This window comes from Sander vitreus, chromosome 14, assembly GCF_031162955.1.
Source record: "Sander vitreus isolate 19-12246 chromosome 14, sanVit1, whole genome shotgun sequence".
NCBI classification, from domain to species: Eukaryota; Metazoa; Chordata; class Actinopteri; order Perciformes; family Percidae; genus Sander; species Sander vitreus.
Genome location: NC_135868.1, coordinates 28,467,852 through 28,488,741, shown reverse-complemented (window position 1 = coordinate 28,488,741; position 20,890 = coordinate 28,467,852). Strand labels below are relative to the sequence as shown.

Below are 20,890 nucleotides of genomic sequence, written 5' to 3'. Positions count from 1 at the left end.
CTACTCCTCTTCCTCTTCCTGTTCCCTCTGTGAGGTAGCTGATCCCTGAGAGATTGGGGACGAAAGCTGCTGCTGCTGCTGCTGCTGCTGCTGCTGCGCTTTGAGTGGACAGCTGGCCACCATGTGGGAAACACTCTGACAAAAATGGCACTTTTTGGGCTGAGGGGGCAGCTGACACTCTTTGGCATGATGGCCGGGTCCTTCGCAGTTGTAGCATCTACAATGAACAGAAGGCAGAAAATCAGAGACCTCAGAGGGACTATTGCAGTTTTTCTCAGATACTTTGGCACAATTGCTGAATGCACATCATCACTCTCCAAACACTGTGTGCAATTCTCACAAACCAAAATGTTTCATATTTTCAGTCATCTGGCTTTGACATAACGCCACAAGAACTGACAACAGGTGAATCTTCATCTTCATCCTCATTTTTTAGTGGAACTTGTTGCCAAAAAGGAAATTACAAATGAAGATGTTTGCACACAAAACACATGTCGTTAACATAAAATCTGATGTTTTGTTATACATTAACCTAGCCAACAATATAACGGCCTACAAGTCCAGCTGAAATGATTAGACCATTAAACACACAACTGTTTGGATCCTTTACACTTTCTACAATGGGAGGAGAGTTCTGCATTGAGTTATTTTACTTTAATACTTGAACTACATTTTCCTGACGATACTTACATACTTTTACATAAGTAACATTTCCAATGCAGGACTTTTACTTGTAACAGAGTATTTTTTTTACAGTGTGGTGTTAGTAAAGGATGTGAATACTTCTTTCACCGCTGTTGAATTATTACAATGCACATCATAGTTTTGACAAGTAGCTGGTTTTCATTTCAATCTGAATCTAATTCCATCTGCAGTGAAGTGATTAGATTCCACCATCAGAGGGCAGCACAGCCCAGCTTTGCGTTCAGATCCCTGGGTCTCTTAACTTATCTGTCACCATGCATCCACATCAACTGCAGCCCCAGTGGGGAGCAGCTGTTCAGGGATTCAGCCAAATTGATCTCCTTCCCTGAACGGGGTTGCATATTGTATGTGGGGAAGAGGATTAAGGCTAATGTGAAATATGTGAACATTTGATTTCTGAGTTCAGAGCCCAAATTCGGAGGAAAAAAAGGTCAGAATTGTGACTTTAAAGGTCCGGTGTGTAACGTGTTTAGTTGTTCATTCTCAAAATCTGTGTTGCCCGTTCACAAACTTGTCCTTTTTCATGAATATTTACCACCACCATCAATTCCAAGTATTCTTTTTGGCTTGACATTTTACATTTACATTAACATGAACTGGGGTAGACGCTCCATATTCATGCTCCATCTTGAAATACGTTAGCCAGTAAGAGACATACAGGACATACTGCTCCACCTTTCGCGTTTTCGCTGTCACATGATAAACTCACAGGCGCTGCTAATGCTGCTAATGGGTATCGTAGCTTCCCGGCCCCCGGCAAGTTTGAAGAAGGAAACATGGAGGACCACAAAATCCAAATTTCAGGAACAGGAGTCTTCTTCTTCGCCCAGAAAAAGAAAAAGGAGATTGAAAAGAGCAAGAGACCGGCTTTTTGAAGCGTGAAGGCTACCGTAGTTGTAATACGTACTTTGAACTGCGTGTTGCGAGAGAGTTGATTGCGATATATGATCTCAACGCTAGATGGGAGAAATTCCTACACACTGGACCTTTAAAGAATTTAGAATTCTGACTGTATTCTCGTAATTCTGACCAGTAGTGGAAGAAGTATTCAGATCCTTTACTTAAGAAAAAGTACTAATACTACACTGTAAACAATACTCTGTTACAAGGTAAAAGTCCTGCATTGAAAATGTTGCTTAAGTAAAAGCATGTAAGTATCATCAGGAAAATGTATTTAACGTATTTAAAGTAAAAGTACTCAATGCAGAAAAATCCTCCCATTGTAGAAAGTGTAAAGGATCCAAACAGTTGTGTGTTTAATGGTCTAATCATTTCAGCTGGACTTGTAGGCCGTTATATTGTTGGCTAGTTACAGCATAGAAAAATCTGCTTATAAATATAGGAAATGTTGGATAGGATAGAACAACACAATGTAAGTCTGCTAAATAAAACATCACATTTATTCTTAGTTTCACTTGTTTTCATTTTAAACCAATTGTCTATCCGAATACAACACACATTTTCTATAGGCTCAGTCTGCCACTTAAAAAAAAAAAAACAATCCCAGTACTGGTTCCATGGTATCCGAATTTTGCATAGTCGTCATGGAAACATTAATTGGTCATGTGACAAGGGCTGGGAAGATTGGCAGAACAGGCAGCCAAGTGACAGTACTCTGATCCATTGGAAATCACAATTGACAGCACTCTAGCCCAATGGATTGGGGATACATTGTACAACCCGTTTTCTATCTTCTCCTTACACTGCACCCCAAACAACAACTGATGTGGCAAAAATTCAGCCCAATTCTTAATATAAGGGGCTCAGATCAACAGAATCTGTAAAGAGTCTGCCCATATTTCCTTCCTCCTTTAGTCCTTTAGACATTGTTCCTGCCAGGATAGTGAAGGAGGCTTTTAATAGCACCATTGGGTCAAGTCTTCTTACTTTTTTTAATTCCTGTCTTACTTTAGGTTCTGTCCCAGCTGCTTTTAAACATGCTGTGGTCAGGCCCCTACTTAAGAAGCCTCAGCTTGACCCCACAGTATTGTCCAATTTTAGACCAGTTTCACATCTGCCTTTTCTGTCAAAGGTTTTGGAAAAAGTTGTTTTTATACAGTTACAAGCCTTTTTGCAACTGAACTGTGTGTTTGATCTGGTTTTAGATCATGTCATAGCACTGAGTCTGCACTGCTTAGAGTGCACAATGATATTGCCTTGACTGTGGATACCGGGAATCCGGCTGTTTTAGTGCTGTTGGACCTCACAGCGGCGTTTGATACAGTGGATCATGCAGTCCTCCTCTCTCGCCTTGATCAGTGTGTAGGCATCCGAGGCTCAGTACTTACATGGTTTAGATCCTATTTGACAAATAGAAGCTTCTCTGTCATGATTGGTGACTTATCCTCGTCAACTGCTCCTCTCTCCTGTGGGGTACCCCAGGGTTCTATTCTTGGCCCCATCCTGTTTTCTTTATATATGTTGCCTTTAGGGGCTATTATAAGAAAACATAACCTGTCTTTTCATTGTTATGCAGATGATTTACAAATGTATTTGCCTATGAAATCGAATGACAGTGTCGCACTAGACTCCCTGCTTAGCTGTATTAATGATACTAAGTTGTGGCTTTCACAAAACTTTCTTCATTTGAATGAAGCTAAAACTGAGTGTATCGTCTTTAGTACTTCAGGTATGCCTAACAGTCCAGCTGGGAGTTTGGGAGCCCTGGCTTCATACCTTAAGCCAGCTGTCAAAAATCTGGGGGTTACTTTTGATTGCAACATGAAATTTGATAAGCAAATCAGCAATGCTGTTAGAAAGAGCTTTTTCCAGCTTCGTCTCCTGGCTAAAGTTAAACCCTTCCTTAACAGGCATGATCTAGAAAAGGCTATTCATGCTTTCATAAGTTCAAGGTTGGATTATTGTAATGCTCTCTATGTTGGTCTGACCCAGACCTCCATCTCACGACTTCAACTTGTACAAAATGCTGCTGCTCGCTTTTTAACAAATACATCTAGACGCGTACACATCACTCCCGTTCTCTACACCCTACATTGGCTCCCTGTGCGTTATAGAATCGATTTTAAGATGTTATTGTTTGTTTTCAAGGCCTTAAATGGCCTGGCCCCGAAGTATCTGTCCGAGATCTTAACCCTGCATGAGCACAACCGGTCCTTGCGGTCCTCAAATCAGCTGGTTTTAGAAGTTCCAAGGTCAAAGTACAAACGTTGGGGTGATCAGACTTTTGCAGTCGCTGCCCCGACACTCTGGAACAAGTTACCCCCTGAAATTCGGACGACTACAGATGTAGTGCTTTTTAGGTCTAAACTCAAAACTTACCTGTTTAGAAAGGCTTTTAATACGTAGTAGTGGTGTGACAATTTCCCTCTCCTATTTATATGTAACCTTTTCTGATTTTATTGTTTCTATGTGTCATTTTATTGTATGTTATATGATGAGTTTTTTAGTCTTGGTTTCTGATGTGAAGCACTTTGGATACCTTTTGGTTACTGTAAAGTGCTATATAAATAAATGTTGGTTGATTGATTGATTGATATTTCATAGAACAGAGCCATCATTAACCTCTGCTATGGCAAGACATAATGGCATTCACATGAACAAAACATTTTAATTGCAATTTACTAGGAATATGTAATTTAAAGCAGGGGTCTTCAATGTTTGTTTAAGCCAAGGACCCCTTTACTGAAAGAGAGACGGATCAGGGACCCCCTACTACATATATCGTAGAAATTATACTGGGCCAATAATAACGTGTATGGTGGCCTAAAGCCTTTATACATGCCTTTTTTTTGCATAAAATACTAAGCTATTAAAATAGCCTAATAATTGTTGATTTTATAAATCATGTGTTAATGTTAAACATACATGTGGCACGGGGAATCCTTAGGATTATAATGTATCTGTGGATGGCTACCTTAGTGAATACCTTACCTATAGGCCAGTAAACAGTGGGGATTTATATTAGCTAATAATATGTTGGATTCATGTTAAGACTTTTTCATTTTTGAAAAAACTTTCAAAAATTAACAATATTTTGGTGTGTGTCCCCCCCCCCCCGTATTGACTCTGAGGACACCTTGTTGAAGTTCTCTGATTTAAAGAGACTTTTTTTAAACAATTAATGATCATATCCTCCCAATGGGATTCCAGTGAAAGTCAATAGATGAAATGTAATGCCCATCCAGCCATGCTGTTGCAGTTAACAGTATGCACAGTATGAACCTCCACACAACAAGCTGCCATGGTTGAACACAACACTCTTGCTGCCGTTTGTTGATCTGGTGCTAAATGTGTGTTGGTATCAGTAAATCAATGCTGAGAAAGCTAATGATCAGAAGCTAAGTGAAATCCTGTGGGTGGACTCATTAGGACAGGATGAATAAGGCAAGTGAGGCTCAAGCACTGTGTACTGTGACACAAAGAGACACTGGCCACTTAAACAGGGGAGCAAAAACCATTGATTTTTTTTGTTGTAAATGGGCAATCTGGTTTTCTACAGGCCCTGCTGGCTTTTCCCTTTCTGCAGTCGAACAAGAAATTAAAAGGCAAACGAATGACATATCTCAAGTAAGTCTCCTGTCTCTCCAGATTGCTGTAATACTGTGCAGTAATAAAAGGAAACCAAGCACATTTCAATCTAACACACCAAAGCACCCTTTGGTGAGCTGTACATGGACACAAGTGTAAATTTACAAACTGGAGACTGTGGAGACTGTTAAAGAGCTCCTTTTCAGCGACATATTTGTACTCTTGGGGTCTACTAGAATAGGTTTACATGCTTTGATGTTCAAAAAGCGTATCATGTTTCTCATACTGCCCATTGCTGCAGTGTCTCCACCTGAAACACTCTAGGCTCGTTCAAGATGAGCTGTAAAGTGGTCGAGAGCAGGCGGCGGCAGCTGGGGGGCGGTGATAAAAAGCTGCACAACATTTGCTAATGGAAAACCATAAAAGAGCAAGTCGAGTTGCGCCGTACCATGCAGTGGAAGAGCAGCATTACTGTGTCTGTCAGCTGTTGTGGGGCTGAGCAGCACCGTTGGTTTATCAGAGCTTTTTCACTGAAAACAGCTGCTGCAGATGGAAATCAGGTTGATGAGAGCGGTGAGAGTGAACCGAAACAGTAAAGGTACTTGTCGTAAAAAAACTAATTTAAGTCTACTACACTACTTGTGATTGTCGGTTTGGGTCTTTTTCATGAACTTAAAATATATTAAAAAAATATAATATGTGTCTTTTTTATTGCAACCTGTGAGATAGAGAGTGATGAAACCCAGACCGAGCCCAGGGGCACGGTCAATCTCAAAACGGTGTGCACCATGTTGCTACAGTTTCCTGGTTGAACGACATGTCTCCTTTAAACGGTATGGCTTTGAGTTCCGTTTTCTCCAAGGGGGTAAGCTTCTCCTCACAGCTCCTATGGCGCCATTTTGATGCTAACAAGCAACTCACCCACCGTTAGCATTCCATTGACTGTCATTCATTTTGACGTCACTTTGACAGTGAATAACTTTACATCTGAAGCGTGTAAAGACTCTATTTGTCCATTGTTTATTTCTAAAGAAACACGACAATGTATAAAAGGCTCCATTACCTTGTACCTCACGTTATGGCTCCGTAGCAGACGTTTTTGTAAAAATAGGCTAACGATTGTGTCATAACCACGTGACTTACTGTCGCATAGTAGAGAAATTACCATACAGTACAGGAGAAGGACTTCCATTAGCTGTTTAAGTTTAATTACTAATGTTAACTAGCATTTTAGTGATCAATAATTAGCCTGTGCCTATGTTATCTCCTTACATATACCTACGCTCTCCGTCTCTGCTAGATTGGGAATGATTGAGATTTCTCTTGGCACAGCTACCAGAAGACTTCCAACTTTCAGACAGGTTGCTGTGACGGCTCCTAGGCCTATTAAGTCCCTCTGGTTGGGATCTGGGATTGGCTAATGAGGACTGATGATTGACACCTGGATCAACTGATTGCTCACATGTCTATAAATAGGAGTGCTTGGGCAGTCATTCTCTCTCCCTCCTCAAGGTTGTTGGGTTTGTTTGGATTTTTGGTTTAGTTACTTTTGCGTTCTAGCCTTGATACATCTACAGACATCCATACATTACACACATCCACACAGTACTGATTAACTGATTGCACGTTTATCTTTGTTTATTTAAATAAATTGGATTTAATTGAACAAACGTGTGTCTCCACCTTTTGTATGAAATTAAGTAAAATGTACAATGTTAAGTCGGCTGGTTTGGCTACCACTATTCAGAGGCCTACACCTGGTATTCAGTCCTTCCAGGATTTCGCGATGTCGCGATTGCGCCAATTCACGCAAATTCAACCAATCACCGCAAGTTTGGTGCGACTCGCAATTTTGACCAATCAACGCAACTTTCCAGCAAATTTGACCAATAACCTGAAGTTTCCCACGACTTCAACCAATCCCAGCAGTCCCACGGGCACTCTGTGAGCCAATGACCAAGCGGGAGTGAGAACGGGTTGATCATTTCCTTGTTTGTGATCTGAAGACGAGACGTATGTGACTGGAACAGCTCACATTACCAACAAAACGTACAGCGAAAGACTGTGCAAAACATTTCAGACCGTCCTGCCAACCTGTATACATTTTAACATCAATGTACGCTGGAACGATTTTTCACTCTAAAGTTGCTGCCGTTTCAATCTTGTCGGCTATCTGCAGCGGGCGGGGCTGCAGCTCCGTTCCCTCTGCGACTGACTCTTGCACACACACACAAACACACACAGACACACACACAAACACGCACGGTGGATGCAGGAAAAAAAAGGAGATGAGACAACACAATGACCTAAATTGAGGACAGCTGCGCTCCTTATTGTAAGTGCAATGATAAGGTAAAGTCAGTACTTTATCAAACCGTATGAATGTGTCCCAGGCCAGGTTAGGAAATTAACTAACAATGTAAATATCAACAAGCCACTGACACATATGTTGAAATTTTATTCATTCAATACATTATTATGTTTTGTCTTAAATCCACCAGCCATTTTCATATTATACCAACATTTGCAGCATCCTGAGCCTTTTTGGTAAGGTTACTAGGAAATCTCAGCCCAGAGTAGTTTTATTCTCCCCAAAACAAGTTTCCTTTTTATTTTTAAAGAAGTATTGCCGTGGCTCTTGTTAGCAGCTAGAGAAGTTGTTCAAGAAAGTACAGGGTTTAGTCCCAATGAGCTGGTTTTTGCCCACACGATTCGTGGTCCTTTGGCGGTCGTGCGTGATCAGTGGATGTCGACTGACCCGCCAAAGAACTTGATTACATATGTAAATGGTTTTAAGGCAAAGGCTTTATGAGGCTAGAAAAAGGGCTAAACAAAGATTGCATTTGTCTCAGGAAAAAATGAAAAGACTGTTGGACCGCAAAGTGGAGCGTCAGGAATTTAGTGCAGGAGATCAGGTTTTGGTTCTGTTGCCACTTGTTGAATCCCCTTTTCAGGCAAAATGCTTTGGTCCATGTACAGTTATCTGTCGAGTTTCTGAAAAAAATTACTTGGAAGAGATGAAAGATAAGATCTGTCATGTGAATCTGCTTAAACCCTATCAGACACAGTCTACTTCAAGAGGCTGTCCCAAGTTGTCCAGTTCTGATGGCAAGTGGTTCTGTGGCAGTAACTGAGGGGGACAATGACATGTTGGAAGAGGTGTTACAACCACGACTTAAAAACTCTGAAGCCTTAGAACAGTTATATACAACATTAGGACATTTGGATCTAATTAAACAGTTGATTAAGGTTATTAAAAATTACCCCTGTCTGTTCTCAGATATTCCTCACCGCACTACTTTGATCATACATGATATTGGGAATGCTAGGCCCATATCTCAGAGGTTATATCGGGTTTCTCCAGAAAAGAGGAAAATATTGGATTCTGAAGTGTCATTCATGTTGGAAAATGGCATTGCCGAACCATCTTCATCTAGTTGGGCTTCTCCCTGTCTGTTGGTTAGTAAACCCGATTCCACATACAGGCCCTGCACTGATTTCCGAAAGGTTAATGCAGTGACAAAGCCTGATTCCTTTCCTCTCCTGAGAATGGAGGATTGTGTTGATCAGGTGGGGGCAGCCAAATATGTCAGTAAGTTTGATCTTCTGAAAGGGTATTGGCAAGTTCCTCTTTTGAAAAAGAAATTTGTGCTTTTGTAACAGCATCAGGACTATACTCTTACACTGTCATGCCCTTTGGTTTGCCAAATGCCCCAGCAACATTTCAGAGATTGATGAATAAAGTAGTGTGTGGGTTGGATGGTTGTGCAGTGTATTTGGATGATGTGGTGATTTATAGTAACACGTGGGAAGATCATATTCATAGGGTACAAGCTCTATTTGACAGGTTGGTTTGGGCGCGTTTGACTGTCAACCTGTCTAAATGTGAGTTTGTTAAGGCGACAGTAACTTATTTGGGCAAGATAGTGGGGCAGGGGGAGGTTCGACCCGTTCATGCAAAAGTTCTGGCAATACGGTCATTTCCTGTTCCGTCTACTAAGCGGGAGTTGTTGCATTTTCTCTGGATGGCAGGTTACTACCGTGGGTTTTGTGCTAATTTTGCTTCTGTTGTAACCCCATTGACTGAGTTGTTGAAGGCTGGGGTTAATTAGGCTTTTAAATAAGTGAAAACCCTGTTGTCGAGGACTCCCAGGATGGATCTACCTTTCCAGTTGCAAGTTGATGCGAGTGATGTTGGGGCTGGTGCAGTATTGTTACAGATTGATGTACAGGGAGTTGAAAGACCAACGAGTTACTTCTCTAAGAAGTTCAAGGTGTATCAAAGACATTACTCGGTCATAGAAAAAGAAGCTCTTGCTCTTGTTTGGGCCCTTCAACATTTTGATGTTTATGTTGGGGCAAGTTCCTCATTGGTAGTGTACACTGATCATAATCCATTGACCTTTTTTGCGTTCCCTTCAAAATCCAAATCAGAGGTTGAGATGGGCCCTGTTCTTACAGCCTTATCATTTGGATACACGCCATATTAAGGGAAAGGACAATGTGGTGGCAGATACCCTGTCGCATGCATCATAATGTTTGTCAGGACTGCCTATCATTTTCATGTTTCATGAAATATTCCCGTGCTTCCATGGATTTATGGCCACTGGGTTATGTACATAATGCGCTGAACTGAATGGTGTTAGAGATGATATTAACATGGTCGGTTTTTTTTTTTTTTTCCAAGGTTGTGGTGGGACCTTGCTCTTGAGGAGGGGGGGGTGTGATGGCTCCTAGGCCTATTAAGTCCCTCTGGTTGGGATCTGGGATTGGCTAATGAGGACTGATGATTGACACCTGGATCAACTGATTGCTCACATGTCTATAAATAGGAGTGCTTGGGCAGTCATTCTCTCTCCCTCCTCAAGGTTGTTGGGTTTGTTTGGATTTTTGGTTTAGTTACTTTTGCGTTCTAGCCTTGATACATCTACAGACATCCATACATTACACACATCCATACATTACACACATTACTGATTAACTGATTGCACGTTTATCTTTGTTTCTTTAAATAAATTGGATTTAATTGAACAAACATGTGTGTCTCCACCTTTTGTCATGCCTTTGAGCCAGGTCACGACGTCTCTCTCAGTTGGAGGCTGCTCAGTAACGCTCAGCCATCACCGGAAAAGTGCTTCTAATATCCTTCACTGGTCTCCGTCCAGAGCAACGGGATCTGTTAGTCGATTTTATATAATGTCTATGGTTTTCTCTGGTTTGGTGGGTGTGTCTCTGGTTTATTGGCTGTGTCACAGGTGACACCCAAATCAGCAGAGACGTGTCTGCAAACTGATGGTAATAAAAAGGCAGAGCGCTTGGGCACACAACAGGGTGTTTAACGCACCCGTTTCAGTTTTTAAAAAAACGTGTTGCTACGTTTTGTCGGGGCTGAACGTGGCCCTGGATCATCTCACAGCTAACCCCCACTTCCTTCCTCTCTTGGTCACCCCCACCCCCATCAGGGCTCAGTATTGATCAGCGAGGATGGCAGAGGGAGCTCCTTTGTTTCAACACAACTGTGACCTCTGAACCCTGACCCCCGCTCGCTTGCTCCCCTACCCTCCCCTCCACCTCATTTGCACACCACATCCCATTGTTGCTATGGCAATGGTGACCTCTGACCTCTCTCGGGCACCTACATCTGTTATCAATTAAATGGATAGGACTCTTTCCTCTTCTGAATACTACATTTATGTTTGGGAGAAAAGAGGGAACATGTGAATGTAATCAAACCCATGGTGGGGTGTTTAAGGACAGGAAGTGGTGAGATTGTTTTTATCACTGCCCACCATGATTAATGGAGTTCAACTTAAGATGCTGTCACATTTATAACCTTGTCGGGTCTTAATGGGATACAATCTGCAAAACAAAATTCCTTTATTCTTTAACTGTTCAGTTTTTGGATCCAGTAGGTAGGAACATTTGAATAAAATCAAATCCAGCAGGTATTTAATGATAGGAAGACGTGGGATTCATTTTATCACTTCCAGCTGTGATTAATATGGTCAAATCTACAAGACACTATCAAAAGAATAACTTCGCTGGATCTTTGATTGCCCAAACAAGCTTCGATTGCAAATAGCGTTGGTTTACAGGTTCATTTATAGCGTTAGAATATGTGTTTTGTAAACTTTGAAGTGATAATTAGGGTGGGGCATCGTTTTGATTTGAACAATTCTGATTCCAATTCAGATTTTTCCTTTCAATTCCGGTTCTTATCGATTCTTATGGAGATTCTGGGTGGAGTTGAAACAGGTCACATGCTTATTTCACAGAGAAGAGGAACATTTTATTTTGATTCAATGGTGATTAACAGTTTTACCGGGCTTTTTCAACGTAAAATAAAGCCACACTAGAGTGCGCTCACTGTGCACCATGGCTGCAACACAACAAGCGCCTAGAAGTACACTGGCTGCTACGGTAACCCAAACTTGCGCATGTTAAATTTGGAACCGATGATGGGATTCGAAAACCCAATTTTCCAAACGATTCCAATAAAAAAAAACGATTCCATTGGACTTACCTGTCACCTTTGGAGCGTCGTTTCTGGGCGCTCTTAGGTCTTCTCTCGCTGCCCAGACATGGTGCTCCGTTGGGCCCGGTAACCCGGACAGAATCCAGCCCTTTGGATGATTTCTTAAAGGTGAACTCAACGGCCTCACCTTCTCTGAGGCTGCGGAAGCCCTCCATGTGCAGCTTGCTCTGTTAACGAGATAATAGAGTGAACAAGGGTCAGAATTAAGGCTGAAAACATCCGCTAACAATCTATTGAGCCCGATGGACCGATAAGGGAACTATGGGTAATATAATTGGTCACGTGACTAGATTTTGGTATTGGAAGCATTCTGGTTTCTGTTTATACACAGTCCGTGTGGAGGTGAAAGAGGCAGAACGCATTGGCCTCAATGCAAACTTGGAACCCATCCGTGGATGTATACATATAATGTATGTACATAGATACCGCATTGGCCGCTGCTGTTTACTGGACCAGTACCTTTTTCATCTGTGAAATTATTTAATGTTGCTTAGGTTGGCATTTAATTCATCCAACATCCAAAAGCACAGAAAAAAAGTCATACAAAACCCAGTCTTTAAGGTCACACGGGTCACATGTCCATCCATAGATGGACGCATCTCACAAGCCAGAGGCGGTATTTACATACATAAATATATATATATATATATATATATATATATATATATATATATATATATATATATATATATATAACTATGGGAACCCATTGGATATTGTCTGACAACAATTCAGTCAACTCAGTCATCAGCGGAAAAGTGACCTCACCGGTCTCCGTCGAAGTGTGTGTATATATATATATACGTTGTCCATGTCCATTATTTTACTGTCTATGGCAACAATGTATGTATCCTGAGAAGAGTAACTTTGCGATTGCGAAAATCTGTCGAAATACGATATTGGAGGGAATGTATAATTATTGTCATTTTAATTAGAAAATATTACAATTATTATAGTGTGATTTTTGCGAGGATCTGTACTGAACAAATATGTTTTTTTTTTTGTGGGATAGGATTTGTAGGCCGGGACGTCTCTGCAGCACCACAATACTTCATTCAGAATGGTTTGACACATATATTGCCTGTAACAAATATTGAGCCCCCTGCGATTTGAATATTGCACTAGTCCATATTGTGATTTTGATAAAAATGTTACTTTACTAGGTGTGTCTCAATTTGTTTTTGCAAGTAACCAGCTCGGATACTCTAGCTACTGTATATAATTCAATGTGAGTACACAAATGTTGAAATGACATAAAATGCCCGTCCCTTGTAGCCTTGATTAATTAGCCTGAAGCTAATGCTTGGCTAACTGTTCAGGAGGAGATTAGCCAACTCTGTGTCCTTTTGGGCTCTAAGCTGTCTCCGTCTTTCAAATACATCTCCAATATTCACCCGGGGTTTGTTACATCTCTGGTCACGCAACTGTTAGAAACATGCCGTTTTCTTTAGGTCAGGTAGAATCTATCTCCGTTGAACCTGTAGCGCGCTGGGTTCATGTGTTTACAGGTATATCTGGCAACCCGGCCTGGCTGTCAAACTGGGCAGTTGATACCAACACACAGGCCAAAACACAAACGGACATTCCGTCACAGAACGGAAATTTCAAAAGGAGAAAATACTGGCATTAGCTTTGTTGTCAGAAAAGAGAGTATTTCAACTTAGCATGTTATCTGATGATGCATTGGGGGTCATTTTTGGATTTATTACAGTAAATATATTACATATTGGACCTTTAAAGCAACATCAAAGATTCTTTTGTACCTTAAAATAATGTTTCCAAAATCGTTTTAGTGGTTCATCAACTCTAACAGGGTGAACGGCACTTCTACATTCGCTCTGCGGCTCTCTATCGGCTATAACCGCACTATGCAAGTTTGCCAGATCGGGTAGCGGATCTGTAGTTTGAATGACAGCGGTAATGGACAATTCCACTTCCAATCTGTAGGGGGACCGAAGAGGAAAAGTGCTTTGGTGTTGCTTTAAGTTAAAATGCACTATGTTCTGTAGATCGCTAATCCATTACGCTGACCTTTTCAGGTAAAAGAGACTTAAAAGACAATTAGGATAAAAAGACGATTTGTGTTCAAAATGCTGTCTAATTTACCTTTAGAAGATTTTGGAAAAAATGCACTTGAAATTACATTTGCAGTATTTCTTTATTTCCCTAAGTTTCTATTTGTTACCAGTTTTAAGTACCAGTTGTGATTTGCTGATCTGTTGTCGATTGCTAATGCCTCGTTCGGACTGTGTAGGGGAATGTGTGGCCTATGCTCGCCCATTACAACATCTACAGCTACAACGTGTCCATGTTTGACTTTCTATTTTCCTCTTTACAGGGGCGCAACACTATACGGTGAACACGCCAAACACCAGCTATACTTAAGGGGGGAAAATGACATGAATTTTGATATAACTTACTTTCCCTTTAAACTCAATAAGACAATGCTCTCACTAGCCTATAAATGGTTTCTAAGTAAATACCGTTTTAACGTAAACAGCACTTCTTTTGTTGTCTCAGAATGGTCTTCTGCTATGTCACTCTATGGATTTGGTACTCACATATTTTCTTGCTGTACTTTCAACTGCAAAGACCACATTTTCAAACAGTTTCATGCTAGTTTTAAGATTATTTCCCATTTTGACTCCCCCTTGGTGCAAAGATAAGATAAGATAAGATAGGATAGACTTCATTAATCCCACACTGGGGAAATTCCTGTGCTACAAAGCACTCTTTGCTGCTGTATTACTGCTGCTTTTCCCACAAACCAGATGGAAATTGAACAAAGTGTGCAGTAGGATGGTGGCGGAGAAAGTTCAAACATTGTTCGACCACAACTAAATGTAGAAAACATCCATCCACCAAATAATATAAGTAGTCTGTCTGGGATCAGCCTGCAGCAGCCGCAAGCCAACCAGCAACCAGCCTTAATGCTCATTTGTTTCTGAATACACATTAAAGCTGCTGCTGGTTGAGCTGGAGGAAATATAGAATGTAAACCTGCTGACCAGTATGACCACAGCTGTGAAAGGCTCTGTTGACTGCACTTTATACAGGGAACAACAACTTAAAAAAAAAAAGTCCTTTTGTTACTCTCAACAGTGAGGTCCTGGAAGTGAAAATCCTATTCCTATTCATCATGAGGATTTTGATTATTATAGCCATAATGTCTTAACCATCCAAGTTAGTCCGCATGAAATCTACCTTGTTTTAAGAGAAAATATGTTTTATACGGGATGTCATGGAGAAGTACTACACAACAAAGTAGCACCCCTAGTCAGTGGGATTCAAATGGACAAAAGGGCTTATTAGATTTCCTTCCTGAAACCAACGATCACTGTAGCCCATTTTTTTAGGTAGCGATCGGCCAAGTGTATAGAGGTGTGAAAGCTCTCACACGCAACACATCGTGCAGTCTAGTTAGTTTAGTTAGTTAGAAGCATACTGAGGCCTTAAGCCACGGCAAAGTCTCCGCATATTGTATAATTTGCTACCAGAACCTTCATACCTACTGCATTTCAAGTGTCATCTCAAGTGTGGAGAACTATCTGACACGCAAAGGACCTCGAACATTGATCACAAATCTGCCCTAATATGACGCTATCTGTTCAAATTCCACTCCCAAAATGAATATCTTTTTTTCTTTAAAGATTTTTTGTGGCTTTTTTTTATTGCCTGTATTTATAGGACAGATTAAAGCTATAGTGCGTAGTTTCTGTCGCCCCCCCATGAGGAATTCTAAGTAATGACAACAACACTGTTGGCACCCACATGATACAAGCCTAGGTGATCGCGTACGCGCCACTACCCCTACTCCTTCACACAGTTGCTAGTAGCCAAGGAGGACATGAAAGATTAAAAAAACACGATGGACCCTTCAGAAGAGATTATCTTCACTTGAGCTTGAACAATTTTGAATTGGTCATAATAACAACACGGACTACAATCTCCCAATCAGTTCGAACCTCTGTACACCAAATTAACATCAACAATTTACTGAAGCCCAAAACAAGCATGTGCAAGGACCTTATCCCCTCTCTTTCATCCCATGATTTACAGTAACCTGAGACGCGGCCTGAGCCAAAAGGCTCCACATGGGATGTGTGACTGAAACTCAGGGTTGGGTGGGCTCCCTGATGCTTTAATGACTTTTTAACAGGAAGCAGGGCTGGTTGGGGAGAGGAATGAACCTTGTTATCTCTGCTTTAGCCTCTAACCCCTTTAAAATAGAAATGTTTGAGCTTGACACCTTTGAGGTTCCACAGCAAAAAACTGTCTTGGTGGTGAGGCGAGCAATGAGTGGGGGTGACTCGGCCACCCCCACTCATTGCTCATATTATGCTTTTTGGCTTTTTCCCTTTCCTTTATTGTGTTATATATCTTTGTTTTATAGGTTATAGGTTTACAAAGTGAAAAAGCCCAACGTCCCACCCCAAAGGGACTTACCATCTCCAACAGAAAACACTGTTCACAAACTGCTCCAAACAGCTCTATTGTAGTCCAGCCTTTACTTCAGAGACAAACGTGGTCACTTTGGAACACACGTTATAATGCTCGCCTAGCTGCTAGCATGGCACGCCCTCATACTCTGCTTCTGACTGGCTAGTAGTCCTTACCTAGGTACTGTCAGGGCATGCCCTCATACTCTGCTTCTGACTGGCTAGTAGTCCTTACCTAGGTACTGTCAGGACATGCCCTCATACTCTGCTTCTGACTGGCTAGTAGTCCTTACCTAGGTACTGTCAGGGCATGCCCTCATACTCTGCTTCTGACTGGCTAGTAGTCCTTACCTAGCTACTAAGCATGTGCAACTCCCAACAAAGATGGAACAGAAGTGAGATGTCTCACTCTGTAGCTAAAACAGAGAGCTCAACTCACAGGGTGAAAAGAGGAGCTGCAGCAATGTGCAGTACAACAAAAATATGGTGTTTTTTGAAAATTAAACCATGTAAACCTATTCTGATATAACCTCTAAATACAATTATGAACCTGAAAATGAGCATAATATGAGCACTTTAAGATGTGTTAATATTCAGGTAATTTCACATAAACACACATTCATCTTACAAGTTGCTTTTGTGGGATAATGCCAGACTTTACTCCAGAGAGAGGGTTGTTTTCTTATGTCTTCCTCTTGCCTGAAGCACAGCTTCCTAAAAAGAAGTTACGACCGGAGAATGTTTCAGTTCTGCTTGAAACTTTACTTAAAGGGCAATTAGGGCCCGAGCACGAAAGTGCAAGGCCCCAATGGTGCCTTGCACTGAAAGTGCGAAGGAACCTATTGTTTTTCGTCTGATTATTATTATTATTACCAATTCCTCGTCGCATTTTTGAGGGGGTTAGCATGCACGAAAACTCACAAAAATGTGCACACATGTCACAACTGGTGAAAATTGCAAAGTTCTGTAGTGACTGGGCTTGGGCGTTGCCAGGGGGCTCCATAGCGCCCCCTAACGTGCATTAAAGTTAATATACCAACTTTTGAGGGAACATAGGTCTCATCTTCAAGTCCATGGTGCTATTTTTAGAAAAAATTACAAAATTCTATAATTTCCGAAATATAAGTAATAATAATATAATATAAATAAAATAAAAATCTTCATTTTATGAACACTTGTTTCAGGACTTTAGGATGCACAAAAACTCTCAAGATTTTGCAGCCATGTGCACAATAGTAAACTCTTTTATCCAAATTCACATTTAGGCTTGGGAGTGGTATGGTTGCTCTATAGCACCCCCTAATTGGTTTTAGCACTTGGCACATTTTTGACGGCCTCAATATCTACGAAAACTCACAAAAATTGGCGCCTACATAAACACATGGGAGCTTTGCGAGACTGTACAGCGATTTGGCCCAAACCGCTAAGCGGACTCCATAGCGCCCCCTAATGCCTGGAAGGCCTTAACTTGGACATAGTTGCTCTGATCTTCACCAGATTTAATACCCATATTGCTTTAATCATTGTGGACATATTTCCCATTTACCTTCATTAGCTCCACCCAATCGGATATGGTGCTATTTTGAGCCTTGGTAGTGGTGTAGAAATAGAGATTTCTTTTTACTTTACCCTCTGCCCCGACAACTAGCGTTATAAGCTAATTAGCGGTTTGAGCTAAAACTGGTCACATTCGATTAGCATGAAAACAAATCCCAGAGAACGGTTGACTCGGTACACACGTGTTATTAACCCCTAGGTTCATTTTAGCCGGAACTGTCCTTTAATCGTTTTTTTTTCACAAATAGGTTTTTAGATTAGATTTATATCAGATTTATATTTGCTAATATTATATTATATATTTGCAGTAACTATGTGGACCCCCTAGGGGTCACGGGCCCCCTGTTGAAGATCTCTGGGCTAGTGAAATAAAGCTGAAATGTGATGTGACAAGCAGCAGGGCCTCACCTGGTGGACGAAGACGTCGAGCGGCAGCTCCAGAGCAGCTCCGTCCCGGCTGCTCATGGACAAGAAGCCGAAGCCCAGCCGCATGTTGAACCACTTGCAGCGGCCGCTGCCCCGGGACAGAGCTGCGTCCTGCTCCTCGCTCTGCGGGCAGCCTGCTGCAAACACAGGAGACAGGGATACACAGTTGGGGGGGGTGGGGGCTAGAAGGGGGGCACGGGGTGGCACCAGCCCCCCCCCCCCCGAAATATGATTGGATCAGAGTACTGTCACTTGGCTGCCTGTTCTGCCAATCTTCCCAGCCCTTGTCACATGACTAATTAATGTTTCCATGATGACTATCCAAAATTCTGATATAATGGAACCAGCACTGGGATTGTTTTTTAAAAAAGTGGCAGAGTGAGCCTATAGAAAATGTGCATTGTATTCGGATATACAATTTGTTAAAATAAAAACAAGTGAAATTAATAATCAATGTGTTTTATTTAACAGAATTACATTGTGTTCTATCCTATCCAATATTTCCTATATTTCTAAGCAGATTTTCTATGCTGTAGCAGAACATACAAAGGGAGGGGGGGGGGGCTACATTGTAATAGGGCCGTGGCTAATTTTCATTTTATAATCAATTTATTTGCAGATTCTTTGCCCCGATTATCAATGAATTGTTTATAGGCAAAAATGTCAAAAGATAGTGAAAAATGTGCATTACAATGTCCCAAAGCTCAAGATGCCATATTCAAATTACACTTGTTTTGTCCAAACAAAGTCCAAAATATATTTTAAATGTAGGCTACTATCATAAAAGATGAAAAAACATTTTGAGTTTCGCATTTTGCTTTCAAAATCGATTAATCGATTATTCTCCGCCTTTCGCCTTCATCTTACTTTTTTTCTTTACTTTACTCACACTACAACTGCTGAAACAAGATGAACTGGGGTTAACAGCACTAACGTCCTTAATGAGGTAACTTAAAAATAACAATAAAGTGGGTTTAAAAAAAGAAAACAAATCTGTCTTCACTAATCATTATTCAAGTGATTGTTTCAGCAATAAATAATAATGAATAAATTCAGTATTTTGTTCACTATTTATGATCTAATACGATATGTATCATATGTGAATGATTTATAACGATATTTTTATCTTATATATATGTTCTCACTCTTTTTTTTTTACAATAACAGAGCAAATTAACTAGATTTTTTAAAACATGCATGTGCAAATTAACACAAACTAACCAAATAAAATGCATCTTCCATCTCTTCTGACAACATTAAAATGCATAAAAGCCAAATCTGTATGGAAGCAAATCTTTAAAATTAGATTAGATTAATGTATTTGTCATAGTTCCTTGTGTACTTACATACATTAAAGAAAATGAAAAGACTGTTCTCCACCCGCCACTTGCAGTGCAACAGGAAAACCTGTAAAACTGGGATTGGAAGTTCTCTGTCCACCTCCTACACCTCCATCTTCATTCTACCTCCACATCAACAAAAAGCCAACCTTCCCCCCAGACACCAAGTCATGGCAGCACTTCTGGAGAGAGCTTTGTGAATAGACACGCACCCAGCCCATCAGAGAGGAAACAAGGAGACAATGCAAACCCTCCCTTTTGGCCTCTTTTCTATTCAACCTTCCTTCCTTCTTTCAGAGCATCAGCATACCTTCTGCCATGTTGGGGAGCTTTCCTCAGCCTCCTGCAGCCTGCAAAAACAGCTCCGTCCGGCCCACAAAATATCAGATGAAATAAGGTAAATGCATGCTGGATATCCGTGCACGTGCATGTGTGTGTGAGTAATCCTCCAGGAGAAAGAATGCCTTCTCACAGCTTCCTGCTCTCTTCTTCTTGTACAATATGCAGAGCCCCCCCATTTGACCCTCCTACCTCTGTTAACCCCCACCACACACACACACACACACACACACACACACCTTTTTGGTCAAGTCCACGTGATAAATCACACATGTCCAATAAGATGGAGCCAAAGCATTTGACAAAACGACCAATCAGGGCTTGGACGTTTTGTCCCCCCCTCTTCCAAAACACACACACACACACACGCATACACACACACACACACACACACACACACAATAAAACCCCATGGTGTTTCCATTCCATTTTCATAATTCTAATCCACGTTTTAATCTCTAGGAACAAATAACAGATGACGTGTCAATACAAACACAGAATAAATAAAAAGTGAAAAAATAAATGAACTTGTTCAAACGCACAAGGAGATTTTAGAGTAGACTGCCCTTCTGATACTACGAGCCACACATAAATGTTGTACTTCACAAATGTAGCCAAATTGTAAAAAGTGATCAATAATAATGAGGGTGTTTGATGGTGTTTCATTCATCAGAACAATACTGAGGCACTTGAGAATAATTCATGTCAGTACGGTCAAAGCTAAGCCATGGCAAAGTCACTACTATGAAACTAAATCCCTCGATGTTTTACTTCTAGCATTCCATTCATTTAATAATGATTTCCCATAAGGCATAAAACTATAATGATATGCATTACTAATATCAATTTTTTAATGATATAAATGAATGGATTGTAACATGTTTAAGTCTTGTTATCATTTACTCTCCTGGCTCTGGGGACTGTCTGCATTTGGGTTCTAAATAGTCATTCCCCCCTAGCAGTTATATTCCATTTATTAATGAATTGATTAAACCCAAATTTTGGGGGAACCCCTCAATTTCGCCTTTAATTTGGAACTGTAAGGTTTTTTGAAGGGTGGT

General features: G+C 40.9%; 1 protein-coding gene across 1 annotated transcript; it reads right to left on the bottom strand.

Moving 5' to 3' along the window:
• LOC144528492 (protein lin-28 homolog A-like) lies at positions 1–19,810 on the bottom strand. Its single transcript, XM_078267101.1, has 4 exons — positions 19,801–19,810; positions 18,133–18,287; positions 11,717–11,895; positions 1–217 (listed from the first exon to the last, which is right to left on the bottom strand). Exons 1-4 carry the CDS (start codon positions 19,808–19,810, stop codon positions 1–3), a joined length of 561 nt encoding a protein of 186 aa, XP_078123227.1.
• Between the last annotated feature and the right edge of the window lie 1,080 nt (positions 19,811–20,890).